Genomic DNA, 17,361 nt, shown 5'->3' on the forward strand with positions numbered 1-17,361 from the left:
TTACTATGCATTTAATGCATTGCAATGTTGCGATGCAGGTCAAACAGCGTAGCAATCCCTGGGTTAATCCTTTAGAAAATGGGGAACTTTCTGCCTCATTGCTTTTAGATCATTTTATATAAGCTAACCTCAACTAAACCAGGCAAGTCAGTTAATTGACTACTAAGAACTCCAAGTTATTTGATCATTGAATAATTAGGTAGTGTAACACAGCTGCATCCATTTAAGTTGAAACAGATTTCTTCTTATAATTTTAATCAGCTACATATCTAATAAAAAAATACTTAATCAAAAAATCCATACTCCATCTCCAATTTTAAGTTGTTGCCCAAACCAGGGATCCAAAATGATGTTCCTCATTAACCAGTGTGTCCAATTATTCTGCAATATAATGTTTTCTGCCAACACTAATGTGGTCAGAAGTTTGAATTGGTAAGTACAGTATTCACACAATACTTGTAAGTATTGACAATAACTGTATATTTTCCTAATAGCATAACTGTCGTTTGAATGGGCTATCAAAACAAATGTAGCAATATTTCAATACAAAACAACTATTTCAGGCCCAGTTAAAGGAATTATCAAATTTCTGTTAAACGTCATAGCCCATTTGTGATTTATCCTAGAGCCCCCTGCTTCCCTTTTGTCATACGACTTATTTTACTCCTGTCTCTACTGGTTTGTGTAACAACCAATAACATTGGATATGGAGGTTTCAGTAACTTCATACAAAAACACTACCTATTTGATTGATTGGAAAATTTTAACATGTTCAATAATTGAGACTATGGTAGGGGGGGTTTCACCAGGACATCCAAGAAGAACCAGTAGATACAAGTGTAACATTTGGACAAGTATGGGCGGGTTTGTCATAGACTGCATGCAATTACATTCTGTAGGTTCGTATACATAATTTGATATTAAGAAAAACATTATTTTAGTGAAATATTGTACTCTACAGTTTTCAGTTATTTTCTCAAACAAACATTGCAAGGTTATTGCTATACGGACCTAGCTTGAGCAAAGCAGGATGTTAAGACTACAGCACAGCGAGGATTGCTAACTTGTTGATTTGAAATGTTGAGACAAATGGATGTACAGTATCTGAGAAGTGCACCTGTCTAGCAGTCCATTTGCTGGAGGCCTTGAGCATGGTGCTCTGTTTGTGTGGTAAATGAGGTTGTATGAGGCCAATAGTGACCTGGCCCTCTGCCTGCCAGTGATAAGTGGAGTAACCAGATCAGATAGAGCTCCTTAATGCCTCTCTTTGTATACAGGCATGGAACAGCTGAGTTAAGGCACCGTAGTCTCTCCTCACAGTAATTGGTTTTCCTGCAGTTCCTTGTCTAAATGCAGGTACCTTACTCTTGAAGACTGAGAGAGCAGCTATAATAGCAATGCTCAGTCTTATTCTCGCTGGCAGTCAGGGCCATTTTTTTAAAATTGCCAATCACGTTTTAGAAATGGACATGATAAATAGAGATGCCATAGATATGGCTAAAATATAGAGCTTGACGGATTTGAGATTGTTCTGGTGGATTTGAACTGTTGTATTGTTGGTTTTTGTATTTGTTTCTTGGACAGATTTTCACGGACAGATTGGTTGTCGTACAGGTCTCAATGGCCTTGCATTCTCAATGGCCTTGCATTCTCGGTTTCTTATATTTGAACCTTTTTCTCTTTTAACGTGGAACAAACACTGCTTGACTGTCCATAACACCTTACATAATAGTTGCTAACTAATGCTGGGTTTTGTGCTACATTTGGTAACGTTGATCATTTCCTTGTAATTGGCAGGATTTTACTATTGAGAAGGATGAGATTATTTATACATGCATTTTATCAGTAAAAACACCCTGACCTGAATACAACTGCCCGGTTACAACCTGTATAGATGTAGAACTGACAGACTGTGTGGTCCTCTACAGCTTTTGACGTGTTCCAGATAATGTTCTCCCAATCTTGGTCCTGGGAGGAAACAGATGTGCAGTTTTGTTGAAATGAAACTGTCAAATGAGAGATAAAAAGTGGAACTTTTTAATAAAACATTACATTTAACTTTTATGCTTCCAGGAGCCAGATGAATTCACTAGTCCTTCATGGAGATGGCATTGGTGATGATTTTAAGATGACCTTCATGTAAAATACTGTATGCCAAATTGTCATACCGTGTCCCAAATGACCATAATCATTTCGAATCGAAATGGTATGTTTGCCATATTTTTATATTTTTATTTTATTTTCCATAATGCCGTCTTGAGAATAAACTAGCCAACCAACACCGTTTCCTCCTTGAAACTAAAAGCGAATCAAATTAGATAGTTTTGAATGTCAACAGAATTAGAAGTCAAATTAACATGAGAGAGTGGAATGACAAATGTGACTAAAATAAAATTGATGAAGCATTAAATGTGTGCTCTATACATACTACGTTTGTTCTTTCCCCTCTTTTCTAGATTCTCCCATATCTGCAATCTAATTTGACAGGATTTAAGCAATTGGAAATCCTCAACTTCAGGAATGGTAGTGTTGTGGTGAACAGCAAGATGAAATTAGACAAAGATGTGCCACATAACGTGACACAGGCCGTGCACAGTGTGCTCGAAGACTTCTGCAACACTGCATCTAAACGACTAGACATTGAGATTGATAGTCGCTACCTGGACATAGAACCTGGTAAGATATCTCTATATTGGCCTCAGAAAGTTCTCACTTTCCTATGTGATGGGGGATATCATAGACAGAATCAGCTCCTATCTAAGTTATGGCATACTAGAGGTCCCATGTCTTAATTATACTGTACTTCTAGAATGCTCAATCTGGAAAGGTCAAAAGAATGCATGCCACAGCTTTGTCCACTGCGAATCATGTCAAAAATTATTCTCCAATAAAGACTCACAAGCACTTCTCTGGCTGAAACCTAATCACCTGCACCTTATTTAAAGCAGACGCCTTCATTCACATCAATCAATGTGTCCTTTAGTTTGTCCTTTGCATGTGAGGACAATGAAGGAACAAAACAGGGAGAGACAGGCGGACAGCATTTAATTAATGCAAATTATTTATCTTCTTACTCATTTCAGCTGACCAAGCAACTCCCTGCAAGTTCTTAGCCTGCAATGAGTTTTCCCAATGTATGGTAAACAGTTGGACTGAGGAGGCTGAGTGCTTGTGTGACCCTGGCTACAGCACAATGGATGGCCTGCCCTGCCAGAGTATTTGTAGCCTAGAGCCACACTACTGCTTCAACGGGGGCCTTTGTGAAATCATCCAGGGCCACGGAGCCACCTGCAGGTACCACCGAGCTAAACGATCAAGCGAACAGAGATAGCTATGGTCCTAACCAGAGGATGCTGCTGAGGGGAGGACAGCTCATAATAATGGCTGGAATGGAGCGAATGGAATGGCATCAAACCATGTTTGATGTATTTGATACCATTTCACTCATACCGCTCCAGCCATTGCCATGAACCTGTCCTCCCCAATTAAGATGCCACCCACCTCCTGTGGTCCTCACCCTCTACAAACTGAAACGCTGACAACAGCTCTTCTTGATGTTGTCTTGCATTAAAAAAAAGATCTGTCAATTCTGCAAGATGCCCTTTGTATTCAAAAATGCTCCAGCATGTGCCTAGAGGCATTGTTCAATCCGAAAGGCTTTTTGATGTATTGTTACCATAGTAGAAGACCAACAGCTGATAGGGTTGACTCTAATCCTGTTTTCTCTTTAACATTTAGATGTCCGGTAGGGAAATACTGGCACTATCACGGAGTGCGCTGCAATGAGCTCGTGTTGCTGCCTGTAGACCCAACCATTTTCATAGCCTGCCTGGTGGGAAGCCTCACCTTGGTTTGTGCCATCATAGGCATCTTGGTATTCATAAACAAGAAATGTATCGGGACCCGAAAGACCGTGACTTTGGTGTAAGCAGGCCTTTTGAACCTTTTTCATTTGTTTTAGAGTTTTGCTCCAATAGCTCTACCAGTTGTTGTTTTATAGCTTGGTTATTACAGCCGTATCTGCTTTATATTATAGACACAGTCTTGCTCCCTATGCCTTTGAGAACACATTGAGAGTGAATCCTGTTTTTGAAAATGACTCAAGTATCAGGCATAAGTACCCCACCAACATGGAGCAGTGGTGCTCGTTCTTCCCAAACAGAGCAAGAAGCTTCTCGCTCAATTGAAAATATACATCTTAGTATTGAGCTAATCCATAGAGCTCAATTGGCCCCATGTTCTAAATAAACTAATACTACTAATTGAAACCTTAAGCAATCACCTAATATCTACTGATTCCGCTTATGACAAATTATCATTACGAGCCCCAGGAAACAACTTAGTATCCTTTCTATAGTAAGAATAGGGTTGACAAAATAAGAAAAAAGAAGGGCTTAAATCTTTGAGATTTAAAGTAAAGCTTTAAGGAAGTAAAAGTACTCACAACAAAAATGTGCTGTGGTATATCTTAAAAATATCTAGAACAGATTACATAAGAAAGGCTTAAGAAAACACTCAGTGAGCACGCAACGCATTGCCTGAGGAAGACTAATAGGTTGAAACGCGGTGTGTGCTCTCTGAGTATTTGTTATGTGATACGTTTTATTTGTTGAAGATAAAGCACTGAGTACTTTCCTTCATTAAATCTCTTTTTTTCAAAGGAGCTCTCTTTCCTCGTATTTTGCATGATCTGCTCTTTTGCGCTCCTTTTCTTTCCACTCTCTTATGGCTTCAACAAACATTTGGGGTGGTTAGTTCCTTCAACAAACTCTGAAGGAACACTTTACTGCTTCATTGTACAGTGAGATATACTTTCATACACTTAACCCATGCAATAATATCCTCATGATACAGTATCCATGAAATTGGTTGAACCCTCAATGATACTGTTTAGAGATTAAATGTCTGTCTATATATCAATTCGTAAAATATCTAAGTCATGTGCATGCATTTCAATTCCCCTGCACTTATTGGCCAGATTATATATCTATTGTATTGCAGTGATTTTACTTGAGATCCTGTGTGGTCATGAACAATGTACCCAAAAACATCCAAGCCCTGGTTGATTTGAGGTCAGACATTTTAGACTACTACGGTAGATGTGGTGCAGTTTCAAGAGAATACTCTATGCCAAACCATGCTGGGAAGGCAAAGGGGGGATACCTAGTCAGTTGCACAACTGAATGCATTCAATCTAAATGTGTCTTTCGCATTTAACCCAACCCCTCTGAATCAGAGAGGGGCGGGGGGATACCTTAATTGACGTCCATGTCATTGGCGCCTGGGGAGCAGTTGTTGGGGGTTCGAACCAGCAACCTTTCATTTACTGGCCCAAACCTCTTAAAAACTAGGTTAGCTGTAGTAATAGAGCCATGTACTTGTAGATGTCCGGTGTAATACTCATTTAACATCATTGCAGAAAAATATTACCCAACCTCCACCCTCAAGTGATGTCTCCCCTTGAAATTATATTTAGTGCCAAACGCTTGCCTGCTTACCCCTTTGCTCAGCCTTTTAAAAAGCTTCTAGTGAGTTCCTTTTGAACTATGAACAGTGTAAAGCTGTGTTTCTCTTATGCTTTTTCACAGATCCCCAGACAGCTCTACACAACCAGACACGACAAGCTAGTCTCTGAAATGGTAGATTTACATCACTGTATACCACACAACAAGGTAAGGCCAAAAATCTGATCTTGGGCTCAGTTTGAATGAGTCATATTGTACCATGTGCAAATATGTTTATATACTACTTTAAATACTTTCTTGGAAATGTATTTAAAAAATCATTAGAAGGTGAGACATTAATTGATAAGGTTGATTCAGAGTTATTACTTAACCAAATCATATTTTTGAGCTTTCCATTGTATTTCTTTAAATCAAAAAGTATGATTCAGAAAATGTAAAAGTAAATTACTGGTTGCGACATTTTCCATCTAACATGAGCATAATTACGAGTAGGAATTATTTTAAAATGGATGTGAATGATAATTGCAATATTACTGCATGCTAAAGTGAAATTATTCACCAAATGATTGTCTGCAAGATAACCTAAAAACAACCATAATGTATATTGTTTGTAATATACACTAACGTTCAAAAATGTACTAGATTTGAAAGAAACGCAAAAAAAATGTGTCCATTAAAATAACATCAAATTGATCAGAAATACAGTGTAGACATTGTTCATGTTGTAAGTGTCTATTGTAGCTGGAAACGGCAGATTTTTAATGGAATATCTACATAGGCGTACAGAGGTCCATTATCAGCAATCATCACTCCAATGGCACGTTGTGTTAGCTAATCCAAGTTGATCATTTTAAAAAAATCATTAGAAAACCCTTTTGCAATTATGTTAGCACAGCTGAAAACTGTTGTGCTGATTAAAGAAGCATTACAACTGTCCTTCTTTAGACTAGTTGAGTATCTGGAGCATCAGCATTTGTGGGTTCAATTACAGGCTCAAAATGGCCAGAATCAAAGACCTTTCTTCTGAAACTCGTCACTCTGTTCTTGTTCTGAGAAATTAAGGCGATTCCGTGTGAGAAATTGCCAAGAAACTGAAGATCTCGCACAATGCTGTGTACTACTCCCTTCACAGAACAGTGCAAACTGTTTCTAACCAGAATAGAAAGAGGAGTGGGAGGCCCCGGTGCACAACTGAGCAGGAGGACAAGTACATTAGAGTGTCTAGTATGAGAAACATACGCCTCACAAGTCCTCAACTGGCAGCTTCAGAAAATAGTACCCGCAAAACACCAGTCTTAACGTCAACAGTGAAGAGGCGACTCCGGGATGCTGGCCTTCTAGGCAGAGTTGCAAAGAAAAAGCCATATCTCAGACTGGCCAATAAAAAGAAAAGATTAAGATGGGCAAAAGAACACAGGGTTGTACGAGACCTTCAGTCTCTTGGAAATTTCTCGCATGGAATAGCCTTCATTCCTCAGAACAAGAATAGACTGACGAGTTTGAGGAGAAAGTCTTTGTTTCTGGCCTGTAATCGAACCCGCAAATGCTGATGCTCCAGATACTCAACTAGTCTAAAGAAGGCCAGTTTATTTGCTTCTTTAATCAGAACAACAGTTTTCAACTGTGCTAACATAATTGCAAAAGGGTTTTCCAATGATCAGTTAGCCTTTTAAAATGATAAACTTGGATTAGCTAACACAACGTGCCATTGGAACACAGGAGTGATGGTTGCTGTTAATGGGCCTTTGTACGCCTATGTAGATATTTCATTCAAAATCAGCCGTTTCCGGCTACAATAGTCATTTACAACATTAACAATGTCTACACTGTATTTCTGATCAATTTGATGTTATTTTAATGGAGAAAAAAAGTGTCCCCAAACTTTTGAACAATAGCATATGTAAATTAGTCTGGCATGCTATAATCAGCTGCTTGAGTCATTAAGGGATAATTTCACCTTGACATTTAGCACATATTAATTTATTTTAAGTGGGTGTTTAATAATGACGTACCGTTGAGCATGTATCATTTAAGTGAACTATTTTAATTGGGGTATATTTATATAATTTACCACTATTTTGGATATATTATTTCACAGTTTAATATGATTACAAAGGTTATATGCAATTTGTGACATGGAATAACATTTGGTATACCCTTTTTCACTTGTCCCCTTTTCAGTTTTGGCGACCACCAAATGAATACCGAACTTGTTGTCTGTTAAGGGCTTCAGATAACAAATGCTTTGAGGTAATTGTTCTTTGATGGCTCACCTCTTGCCAGTCTACACACAGACTTTAAAAGCATCATAAGTCTCGGTTGCTTTGAAGTTGAGCTGTATATACATGTCATGGCAGTGGACTCCTCTATTACTGGAATTACATGGTGAAATGTACCTAGGATAGGATGCATCATTTCAGACAGTGTGGGGATATTATATGCTAGACTAGAGGGTTGTGTTAAACTGTACATATTAAACGGCTAGGTTATATATTAAAGGCTAGGAATGTATTTCAGATACTGTATATCCTTCACAAAGGTTGTTTTCTTTCCTCACAATGAGGAATTTATGTACACATTGATACACATGGCGGTATCATGACCTTAGATGAGATTGTTGTTTCAATGTTATTCTAACTTGTGTTCAATGTCCCAAAAAAGAAAATGAATGTGAACTTTGACTCCAGTCTTGTTTTGAAGCAATACTCTTGTATATGATTATAGCCTCGTGTTGTGTAGGTGAAAAATGTAGTAACACATCTGTGTGAAGAAAAAGTCAGTCCTATACTACTGGTCAATACATTTCCACCATTTACTTGTGTTTTGAGTACAGGATCAAAACACACTTGGAGAATGTGTAAAGATTTTTTTTACACTCTTACATTTGATAGTAAAAAATAAAGTATTTTCCTACAAAGTTTTTGGGGGGATCAATTGGTTGTTTCATTGAATTGCTAACAATCACAATGCATTTCAATTGTTTTTCCATCATCGGATTCTGTTATTTTCTCATGATTTTGAGAAGATCCATTCAAAGTCAATTTTTTATTTTTACTGCCCTTCATGGCTTCATTTGGATCAGTAATACAACATGAGGACCACCATTTTTTCATCATTCATTCTTAAATCAGTCATCTTGTTAGATTCTGTAATCAATAAGCTAGTCTAAGCTGTTTAGGGAGGTACTAATAGAAGACCTGACTTAATGGGCAAGTCTTGCAATTAACTAGAGTCTACACAATAATAAAAGGTTGAATGCATTTATTTCCTATATTGCAGTGCTATACTCAGCATACAATTGAAGTTGAATCTGAAATCGCAAAACAATTTTACTATACAGAAAAGAATACAAACAATTAGATCACTCATTATCAAATTATAACTGGGGATCCACAATGAGATGAATTACTCATATCAGAACGTCAAGGATAGGCAAAAGAAGTCAAGCAATCTAGATTGAAAGACCAATACAAATCACACCTAGAAACCTTAAACTTTCAACAATGTTATTAAAATAGTTGGACAATTCGGTTTTTAGTGTTTTATATTAGTGGTGAACAGAAAGCGCTTGGGAGTTCCCTCTGAAAAGACGTTTACAAGTTCTACAATTTCTTTTAAAAAGGAGTTATTAGATGAAAATACAATCTGTCACTATGGAATACAAATACAGTGACTCCGATTTCTTTCACTATGCCATATTCGGAAAGTGTATATTTTCATTGCACCCCAAAGAGGTTTGTGCTCTAATTAACCTCCTGTATGGTTAACAGTGACATGCAAAATACACTCTTCGACAAAGTCGTAAACAAGATCTTATTTTTGATAAATATATCATGTCGTCTGCCTTCCTATGAATCATCTATCATTGCAAAAGTCCTGCAATGTCGGTTGTTAATAGATGTGAGCTGGTGCGCTTTCATTGTCATGAAAATACAAAATGTAAAATAAGCTTCTTTAAAAAAAATAACAGCAACAAATTGAACATCAAGGATACAGCCTGCCCCAGCATTATGGAAATACCAGCCACATAGACAGAGAACCTTCTCTAATCGGAAGTGGAACATTGCAGCTGCATTATCCTGAAAATGTAAACGCTGAAATGTGTCGACAAAATCAATCATTCCTAGAGCTCTCCAGTCATAAAGCCAAATATTTGCAACAATTTATTCAATCAAATACAATAGTTCCAACAGTGCCTAGATTTCATTTAACAACTAAACATGAATATACAATTAAGACTGTCTTGAGGAAGGGCCGATCTGAAACTTCTCATTAATACCAAATAAAATAGTTAAGGCCTCGTAGTAAAATTTTCATTCAAGCGTAGGTCATTGCTTGAGGACGAGATGTAAATTGGGAAGTATCTTCACAGCAAACTAACAAAGAATCAAAACCAACAAATCTAAGTAAAATGTTTAAATGCCATCAGTGAGATAACCGTTAGCCTCAAAGACTGCTATAATAGAGAGTGCTTCTGCTTTCTCCCCTTTGTTTACTGCATTCCTTTTGAGCCCATGGACATGGGTGCTCCTCTGGTTCACTAGAGGAGGTTCTGCAGCATGGCTGTGGCGTACGTGGGCCTGGCCTGTCTGCTTTCGATGGCGCTTCGCAGGTACATGATCCCGTTGCAGCGTTCCCAGATCTCCTCAAACTGCCGAGGGAGGATCTCAGCCCCCCTCTTCGTGGTCAGGCCCGTCTCCTCCAGGCTGAGCTCACACATCTCCATGTCATCTTTTCCTAAAGATGGGGTGGGAGAGAGAGAGGAGGGGAGGGACACTGACAGTCAAAAACAGGATTTAATACACACACAGGAAAGGATAACATATGATTGACTAGGGATAATTTTTTAGGATAGGATAACCACATTCACATGTGCACACTCAAAACATGCACTATGACATAGAGCACAGAGTTTCATATTACAAACACATCAATGTACATATAAAGAACATATGAAGCTGATCTAGCCCGAGGGACCCACCTGCCACCAGAAGGATGGGCTGCTTGTCTGGGTGTAGCTCCATCTGCCTGGCGATCCAGGGCCCGTCAAAGTGGGCGTACCACCAGCCCTTCTTCTTGTTCTGGGGGTCCTTATACTGGTCACCAGGACGGATGAAGGGGATGCGGAAGTAGCGCTGCTGGCGGTTCATGGCTATCTCCTGCTGCTGGGCGGCCACGGCTGGAGCCGGGTTCTGTTGGGCTGTGTGTGGCGGGTTTGATGTTCTTGTTACTGCTACAATACTGCTTTATTATGACATTGTGTGATTACTGGGGCAAATAAATGTGGAATTCTTTTATAATATTTTTTTTTGGTAAGAGGAGCAATCCTGTATTTACACAGCAGTGTTTGAAGCTATTTATTTGCAAAATGTTAGAACATGACTGAGTTGAATGATTGAATCATAGGGTGGTGGATGAAGCAAAAACATGAAACTCTGAAAATATGGGACATCAAAGATGGCATAAAATACACAAACAATGCTATGGGTGAAAAACCAGGTAAGCTGCTTTCTCCCCTCTAACATGGCAGACTAAAATGGGTTCAACATGCCTTTTAGAAGCTTTCACATCAAGAAATGAAAATGCAGTGAAAGCAACAACATTTGTTCTTGGAATGAAAACGTATGGAAAAGAAGGGCAAACAAAGGAGACTGGGTAGCTTTCATGTAACTAAATAATACTTTCTTTAAACATGATTTCCAACCGCCCCTGTTGTCTGAGTTGAATACATCATGCTTGACTGGATAGAGCAAGCGGTCATGGTAGCGCACAGCTAAACCCGATGATGCGTTGTGGCAGCTGAGTCTAATTGGAACAAATACTTTTGACGCAGATGGGAGCTAGGTTTTGGAGCCAGGCATTTAAGAACACTAATTGAATGTCAGGAATAACAGGAAGGCAATTTATAAAGTGGACATTAATCCTCCTCCATCATTATCAGGAGAAGAGACGGTGAAGCTGTGAAGACAAACCCCACTGTTTTTACCTCATGTAACCCACCAGGGGCTCACTGAAGCATTGCTGCTTCTTCTTGGGTTTTTGCCCTCCATGTTAATCCGACATGAATGCAAGAGACTTTTTCCCTTTGGGAAAGTACATTGATGAGTGGGCAAATGAGTACCATGCTAGAAAATTAGGTACTCTGTGTGGACTTACAAGTAAATAATGTAAAGACTTGAGTAAATGAGGAATACAAAGTATATTGAAAGAAGGTGCTTCCACACAGGTGTGGTTCCTGTGTAAATTAAGCAATTAACATCCCATCATGCTTAGGGTCATGTATAAAAATGCTGGACAGGCCCTTATTTTGGCTATCATGGATATAGCCACATAGGATGACAATGCCCCCATCTGTAGAGCACGAATGGTCGCTGAATCGTTTGATGGGCATGAAAACGATGTAAACCATATGCCATGGCCGTCTCAGTCACCAGATCACAAACCCAGTTGAACACTTATGGGAGTTTCTGGAGCGGTGTCCCGGAGACAACGTTTTCCACCACCATCAACAAAACACCATATTAAGGAATTTCTCGTGGAAGAATGGTGTCGTATCCCTCCAATAGAGTTCCAGACACTTCAATGTCAAGGTGCATTGAAGCTTTTCTGGCTCGTGGTGGCCCAACGCCCTATTAAGACACTTTATGTTGGCGTTTCCTTTATTTTGTCAGTTACCTGTAGCACAACTTTCAAGGTCAAATATGGTCACAGAAAGAAAACAGATGAAAAAAGGATGTTACTGTTGAAAACATGCCTGCAATGGACACAGGAAATGGTAATAGCGGGGTTAAGACAAAACGTGTTAATGTCTGAACACAATCCTGGGTTGAGGGGGGTAGCCTACAGTAGCACAACAGCCCAGGATGGGGTATCTCACCGTAGTCAGTGATAGATTTGGGGGCCCTCTGCTCCGTGGCTGTGTCACGTTTCTTGTTCTTGGACTTCCAGGCGTGGTAGACCTTTAGACGGCGATGGAACTCCTCCCTGCATGCCGCCAGCAGCTCAATATCTACACAGGGATGACATCAACAGAACTTAACCACAGTGAATGAGCATAAAACATTTTTTCCCCAAATATGTAGCCAAATTTCTATTATATGTAAATAGTTTTATGATTAATGAATGCCATAATGTAGTATTGTTAGTTGCTTCTCCCTATTAGCTGAAATATCGATTTTTTTAAAATTCATTTTAGCTGTCGCGCTAGCTGTTTGGGTCATACATTTTCACAAATCATGGGAATTTCACGTGCCATCTAGACATTGCCTACCTTCGAGGCACGTGTTGCTAGGCAACCCCCCGGACTTGCCTGGGCAGCCCCAGCTAAAGCCAGTGTGAGAGACTTGATAGCAAACATTAGTGCTATGAAACTAAATAAATACTCAATAAATACTGCACCCACAAACTCAATAAATACTGCACCCACAAAACTAGACAAAACTGCACCCACAAAACTAGATTGCTAGATTCATGATAGTTTTGTTAGACAAAGCAAGGAAAGTGAACTTCAAAACATCATGTCGTTTTATTGGGATTTGCAGCTGTTGCTGGTAAGTAATGAATCTGCTAGCTTCTGAAATACTGTAACTTACTCATCCTTTAAAGTTATGGGAGTAGGTCTTTATTATCTTTTATGCCTCCATCAGTGGAGGCTCTTCAGAGGAGGAAGGGGAGGACCATCCTCAAGGGAAATTTCATTAAAAACCAATTGTGAAACATTACAAAAGTAATACTTTTTAGATTAAACTATACTAAATATATTAATATGTCACCAATAATTGATTAAAATACACTGTTTTGCAATGAAGGTCTACAGTAACTTCCACAGCACTGTCTGGGGTAGCACCATGGTGTAACTAGCTTCAGTCCTCCTCTGGCTACATTGACTTCAATACAAAACACAGGAGGCTTGTAGGTCTCACCCCCTTCCATAGACATATATGGTAATTATGACCACTTCCGGAGGACGTCCTCCAACCAATCTAAGCTTTTGCAGTATGAACTGACATGTTGTCTATCCAATCATCGAATTAGGATCAGAGAATGAACCTAGTGTGTTGTATTGGGATTGTGCCACAGAGCATTATGGGGGTTCTATGTGTTGAGAAGCTTGGTGACATTGTTGGATAGAGATTAAGAGTGAAGAGCATTTTGGATATTATTCAATTCAAATTATAGGAGATGGAGGAGATATATTATAAATTGTTTTCTTGGTTTAGAACTTTATTTTTATGTCCAGTTATTGCAATTTAATAAAATGTGCCTTGCTAACTTCAGTAGCTAGCTAGCTACCAGCAGGTGTGTGCAGTTTTGGCCAACGCTGCCGAAAATGTTGGACTTTTTGTTGAAGAACCACTTTCATTCTCTGGGGTACACGGAAAAGGTGTGAATTAAAACCGAGGGTCAACCTCTGCCTGAGATCAGTTTCATGAAGAAGGATGAAAAGGTGAGGGCGTTCAATACCAACTGGTATCAAAAGTATAGCTGGTTAACGAGGAGCCTTTCATCAAGCCGCCTGTATTGCTGGTCTTGCCTGCTTTTTGGAAAGTCTGAGCCTTGGTCGAAAGGTGGGTACAGTGACCTAAAGAACATTGATCGTTCAGCTAAACGGCAAAACAAAAAAGTGGGAAGCATATAAATTACCACATCAGATTCATGCTTCTGGGAAAAAGCTGCATCGATTAACCCCCTGGGGCCTGGAAAACTAGGAAAACTCTGGACCCTATAAGGTATGACAGGGATTAATCAGTTGTAAAAAGGTTTTATATGGGCTATGTGGGACCCGTTTTTACTAATCAGGTCACATGGGGAGGAATAAAACCCTGTCAAAACCGCATCTACCTTATACAGTATTTGTTTATATAAGTTATATTTAGACTAGATTAGGAGGGGGATTTCTTCTACCCAGACACATAGACAACAACTGATAGACAATATAACTCACAGAGCTTGCTTTATGCATGTTTGCATCATGCAGGCCTATGCAACTGTAGGCCTTATAAAACATTTTAATCGTTTTTTCAAACTATTATGTTGATTGATTAATTCCAGTTACTAATTTTGGATAAAAAAAAATGTATAGGTGGCCTAGCCAGCCCAATTTTGAATATAAACTAAATTTGATCACATTCACATTTCAGCATAGGCTGTATGCAGCTGCTCTAACTAGTAGCCTACAGTTCAGCAAGTAAAGCATCATAACGTGCAATTACCTCTGCAAGCTCCTTGTAGTTGCCCTTGTTGGCGGAACTTTCCCTCTCGTCGTGTCCTCTAAAAGCAAATGCTTGCATGCCCAACAGTGGTGTTGATAAGCCGCTTGAGAACGTCCCTGTTTCTTCTTACTTTTTCGTTGTGTTGCGCAGTTTGAATACACAGACCGTCGTCTTAAAATTCCAGTCTGCTTGCAGTTGTAAGTTATCGTCAGTTATCGTCAGGTATGTGGATGATCAGGGCTGTATTCAGGAATGTTTCTTGGGCTACTTTGATGTGTCAACTGGGCGAGATGTGCAATCTGTGTTTGACTTTTGAGATGTCTGAGTTTAACTTCATAGAGAAATTCGTTGTCCAAACCTAGGACGGCGCAGCTATAATGGAATGTATTTGCTATTTATATTTACAGCTAAGTCCCTCCTGTTCCCTGATTAAGAGGTGATGACTACTCCACTCCACTACCATTGTCAACTTTCTCCTGACATGAACTGAAGCCACGTCTCATGTGCCTGCTCATCCACTGGCACATTGAATGTTTGTCGTGGCCAAAACTTTTGAGAATGACACAAATATTAATTTTCACAAAGTCTGCTGCCTCAGTTTGTATGATGGAAATTTGCATATACTCCAGAATGTTATGAAGAATGATCAAATGAATTGCAAAGTCCCTCTTTGCCATGCAAATGAACTGAATTCCCCAAAAACATTTCCACTGCATTTCAGCCCTGCCACAAAAGGACCAGCTGACATCATGTCAGTGATTCAATCGTTAACACAGGTGTGAGTGTTGACGAGGACAAGGCTGGAGATCACTCTGTCATGCTGAGTTCGAATAAGAGACTGGAAGCTTCAAAAGGAGGGTGGTGCTTAGAATCATTGTTCTTCCTCTGTCAACATTGATTACCTGCAAGGAAACACATGCCGTCATCATTGCTTTGCACAAAAAGGGCTTCACAGGCAAGGATATTGTTGCCAGTAAGATTGCACCTAAATCAACCATTTATCGGATCATCAAGAACTTCAAGGAGAGCGGTTCAATTGTTGTGAAGAAGGCTTCAGGGTGCCCAAGAAAATCCAGGAAGCGCCAGGACCGTCTCCTAAAGTTGATTCAGCTGCGGGATCGGGGCACCACCAGTACAGAGCTTGCTCAGGAATGGCAGCAGGCAGGTGTGAGTGCATCTGCACGCACAGTGAGGCGAATACTTTTGGAGGATGGCCTGGTGTCAAGAAGGGCAGCAAAGAAGCCACTTCTCTCGAGGAAAAAACATCTGGGACAGACTGATATTCTGCAAAAGGTACAGGGATTGGACTGCTGAGGACTGGGGTAAAGTCATTTTCTCTGATGAATCCAATTTTCGATTGTTTGGGGCATCCGGAAAAAAGCTTGTCCGGAGAAGACAAGGTGAGAGCTACCATCAGTCCTGTGTCATGCCAACAGTAAAGCATCCTGAGACCATTCATGTGTGGGGTTGCTTCTCAGCCAAGGGAGTGGGCTCACTCACAATTTGCCTAAGAACACAGCCATGAATAAAGAATGGTACCAACACATCCTCTGAGCAACTTCTCCCAACCATCCAGGAACAGTTTGGTGATGAACAATGCCTTTCCAGCATGGTGAAGCACCTTGCCATAAGCCAAAAGTGATAACTAAGTGGATCGGGGGAACAAAACATTGATATTTTGGGTCCATGGCCGGGAAACTCCCCAGACCTTAATCCCATTGAGAACTTGTGGTCAATCCTCTAGAGGCGGGTGGACAAATAAAAACCCACAAATTCTGACAAACTCTAAGCATTGATTATGCAAGGACGGGCTGCCATCAGTCAGGATGTGGCCCAGAAGTTAATTGACAGCATGCCAGGGCGGATTGCAGAGGTCTTGAAAAAGAACGGTCAACACTGCAAATATTGACTCTTTGCAACTTCATGTAATTGTCAATAAAAGCCTTTGACACTTATGAAATGCTTGTAATTAAACTTCAGTATTCCATAGTAACATCTGACAAATATATCTAAAGACAGTGAAGCAGCAAAATTTGTGGAAATTAATATTTGTGTCATTCTCAAAACTTTTGGCCAAGACTGTACTGTGAGTACACATATCAAATGTATCTCATTACTGTATGTAGAGTCAATCACATACACAATCACATTATTACATCAATGATTTTACTCCTTGCTTGGACCAACTCATTCTTAGCTCTTTTGTCTAAGTGTGTAGTGTGTTGTGTTATTGTTTTTTTTCTTCCCAGTCAAATCCTGTCCGGCACTGGTCAAGCCTAAGAACACCAACTCATGCCTCATACACTCATTCAATCACTGCCGTGATCCCTTTCCAACACTGTGTAAGTAGCCCTCTCATTCCCATTCCTCATAATATTGTACTATAAACAACTTTTTTTAAATGCTTTACATACTGACCACACCGCTCGCATTGCAAAATAAATGTACACATACATGTTATTCAATCATTGCACCCACACTGCTCGCGAGCGCCAACGAGCGCCTGCGTTGCCAAGTGCTAAAATAGAAGTCAGGTCTATTTGTAACGCTGAACGCGGTGCAAGTCCTGCCTCTCCCATCTCCTCATTGGTTTATAGAAGCATATACCCACATGCCATCTCCTCATTGGTCACACCCATGTGGGTGATTGAAAGATGAACTGAGGTCGGTCATGGTAATACACC

The 17,361-nt window shown here is 39.8% G+C and overlaps 1 protein-coding gene and 1 long non-coding RNA gene across 7 annotated transcripts in view; one reads left to right on the top strand and one right to left on the bottom strand.

The window, feature by feature from the left end:
- Positions 1-3,742: 3,742 nt before the first annotated feature.
- On the top strand, positions 3,743-8,398 carry LOC145857993 (uncharacterized). Its single transcript, XR_014378699.1, has 3 exons — positions 3,743-3,924; positions 5,589-5,672; positions 7,647-8,398. It is a non-coding gene; the product is annotated as an uncharacterized LOC145857993 (long non-coding RNA).
- A 313-nt stretch (positions 8,399-8,711) lies between these two features.
- Positions 8,712-17,361, bottom strand: part of LOC106610693 (unconventional myosin-VI) — a 97,800-nt gene continuing 89,150 nt past the window's right edge. For all 6 annotated transcript variants that reach the window (XM_014210178.3, XM_014210177.3, XM_014210174.3 and 3 more), the window contains 3 exons: positions 12,343-12,474; positions 10,447-10,665; positions 8,712-10,202 (listed from right to left, as the gene is read on the bottom strand). In XM_014210178.3, coding sequence (XP_014065653.1) covers positions 10,006-10,202; positions 10,447-10,665; positions 12,343-12,474 — 548 coding nt within the window. In that variant the 3' untranslated portion in view covers positions 8,712-10,005. The remainder of the gene's footprint in view (positions 10,203-10,446; positions 10,666-12,342; positions 12,475-17,361) is intronic.

Source organism: Salmo salar, chromosome 09 (assembly GCF_965601325.2).
Source record: "Salmo salar chromosome 09, fSalSal1, whole genome shotgun sequence".
Classification (NCBI taxonomy): Eukaryota; Metazoa; Chordata; class Actinopteri; order Salmoniformes; family Salmonidae; genus Salmo; species Salmo salar.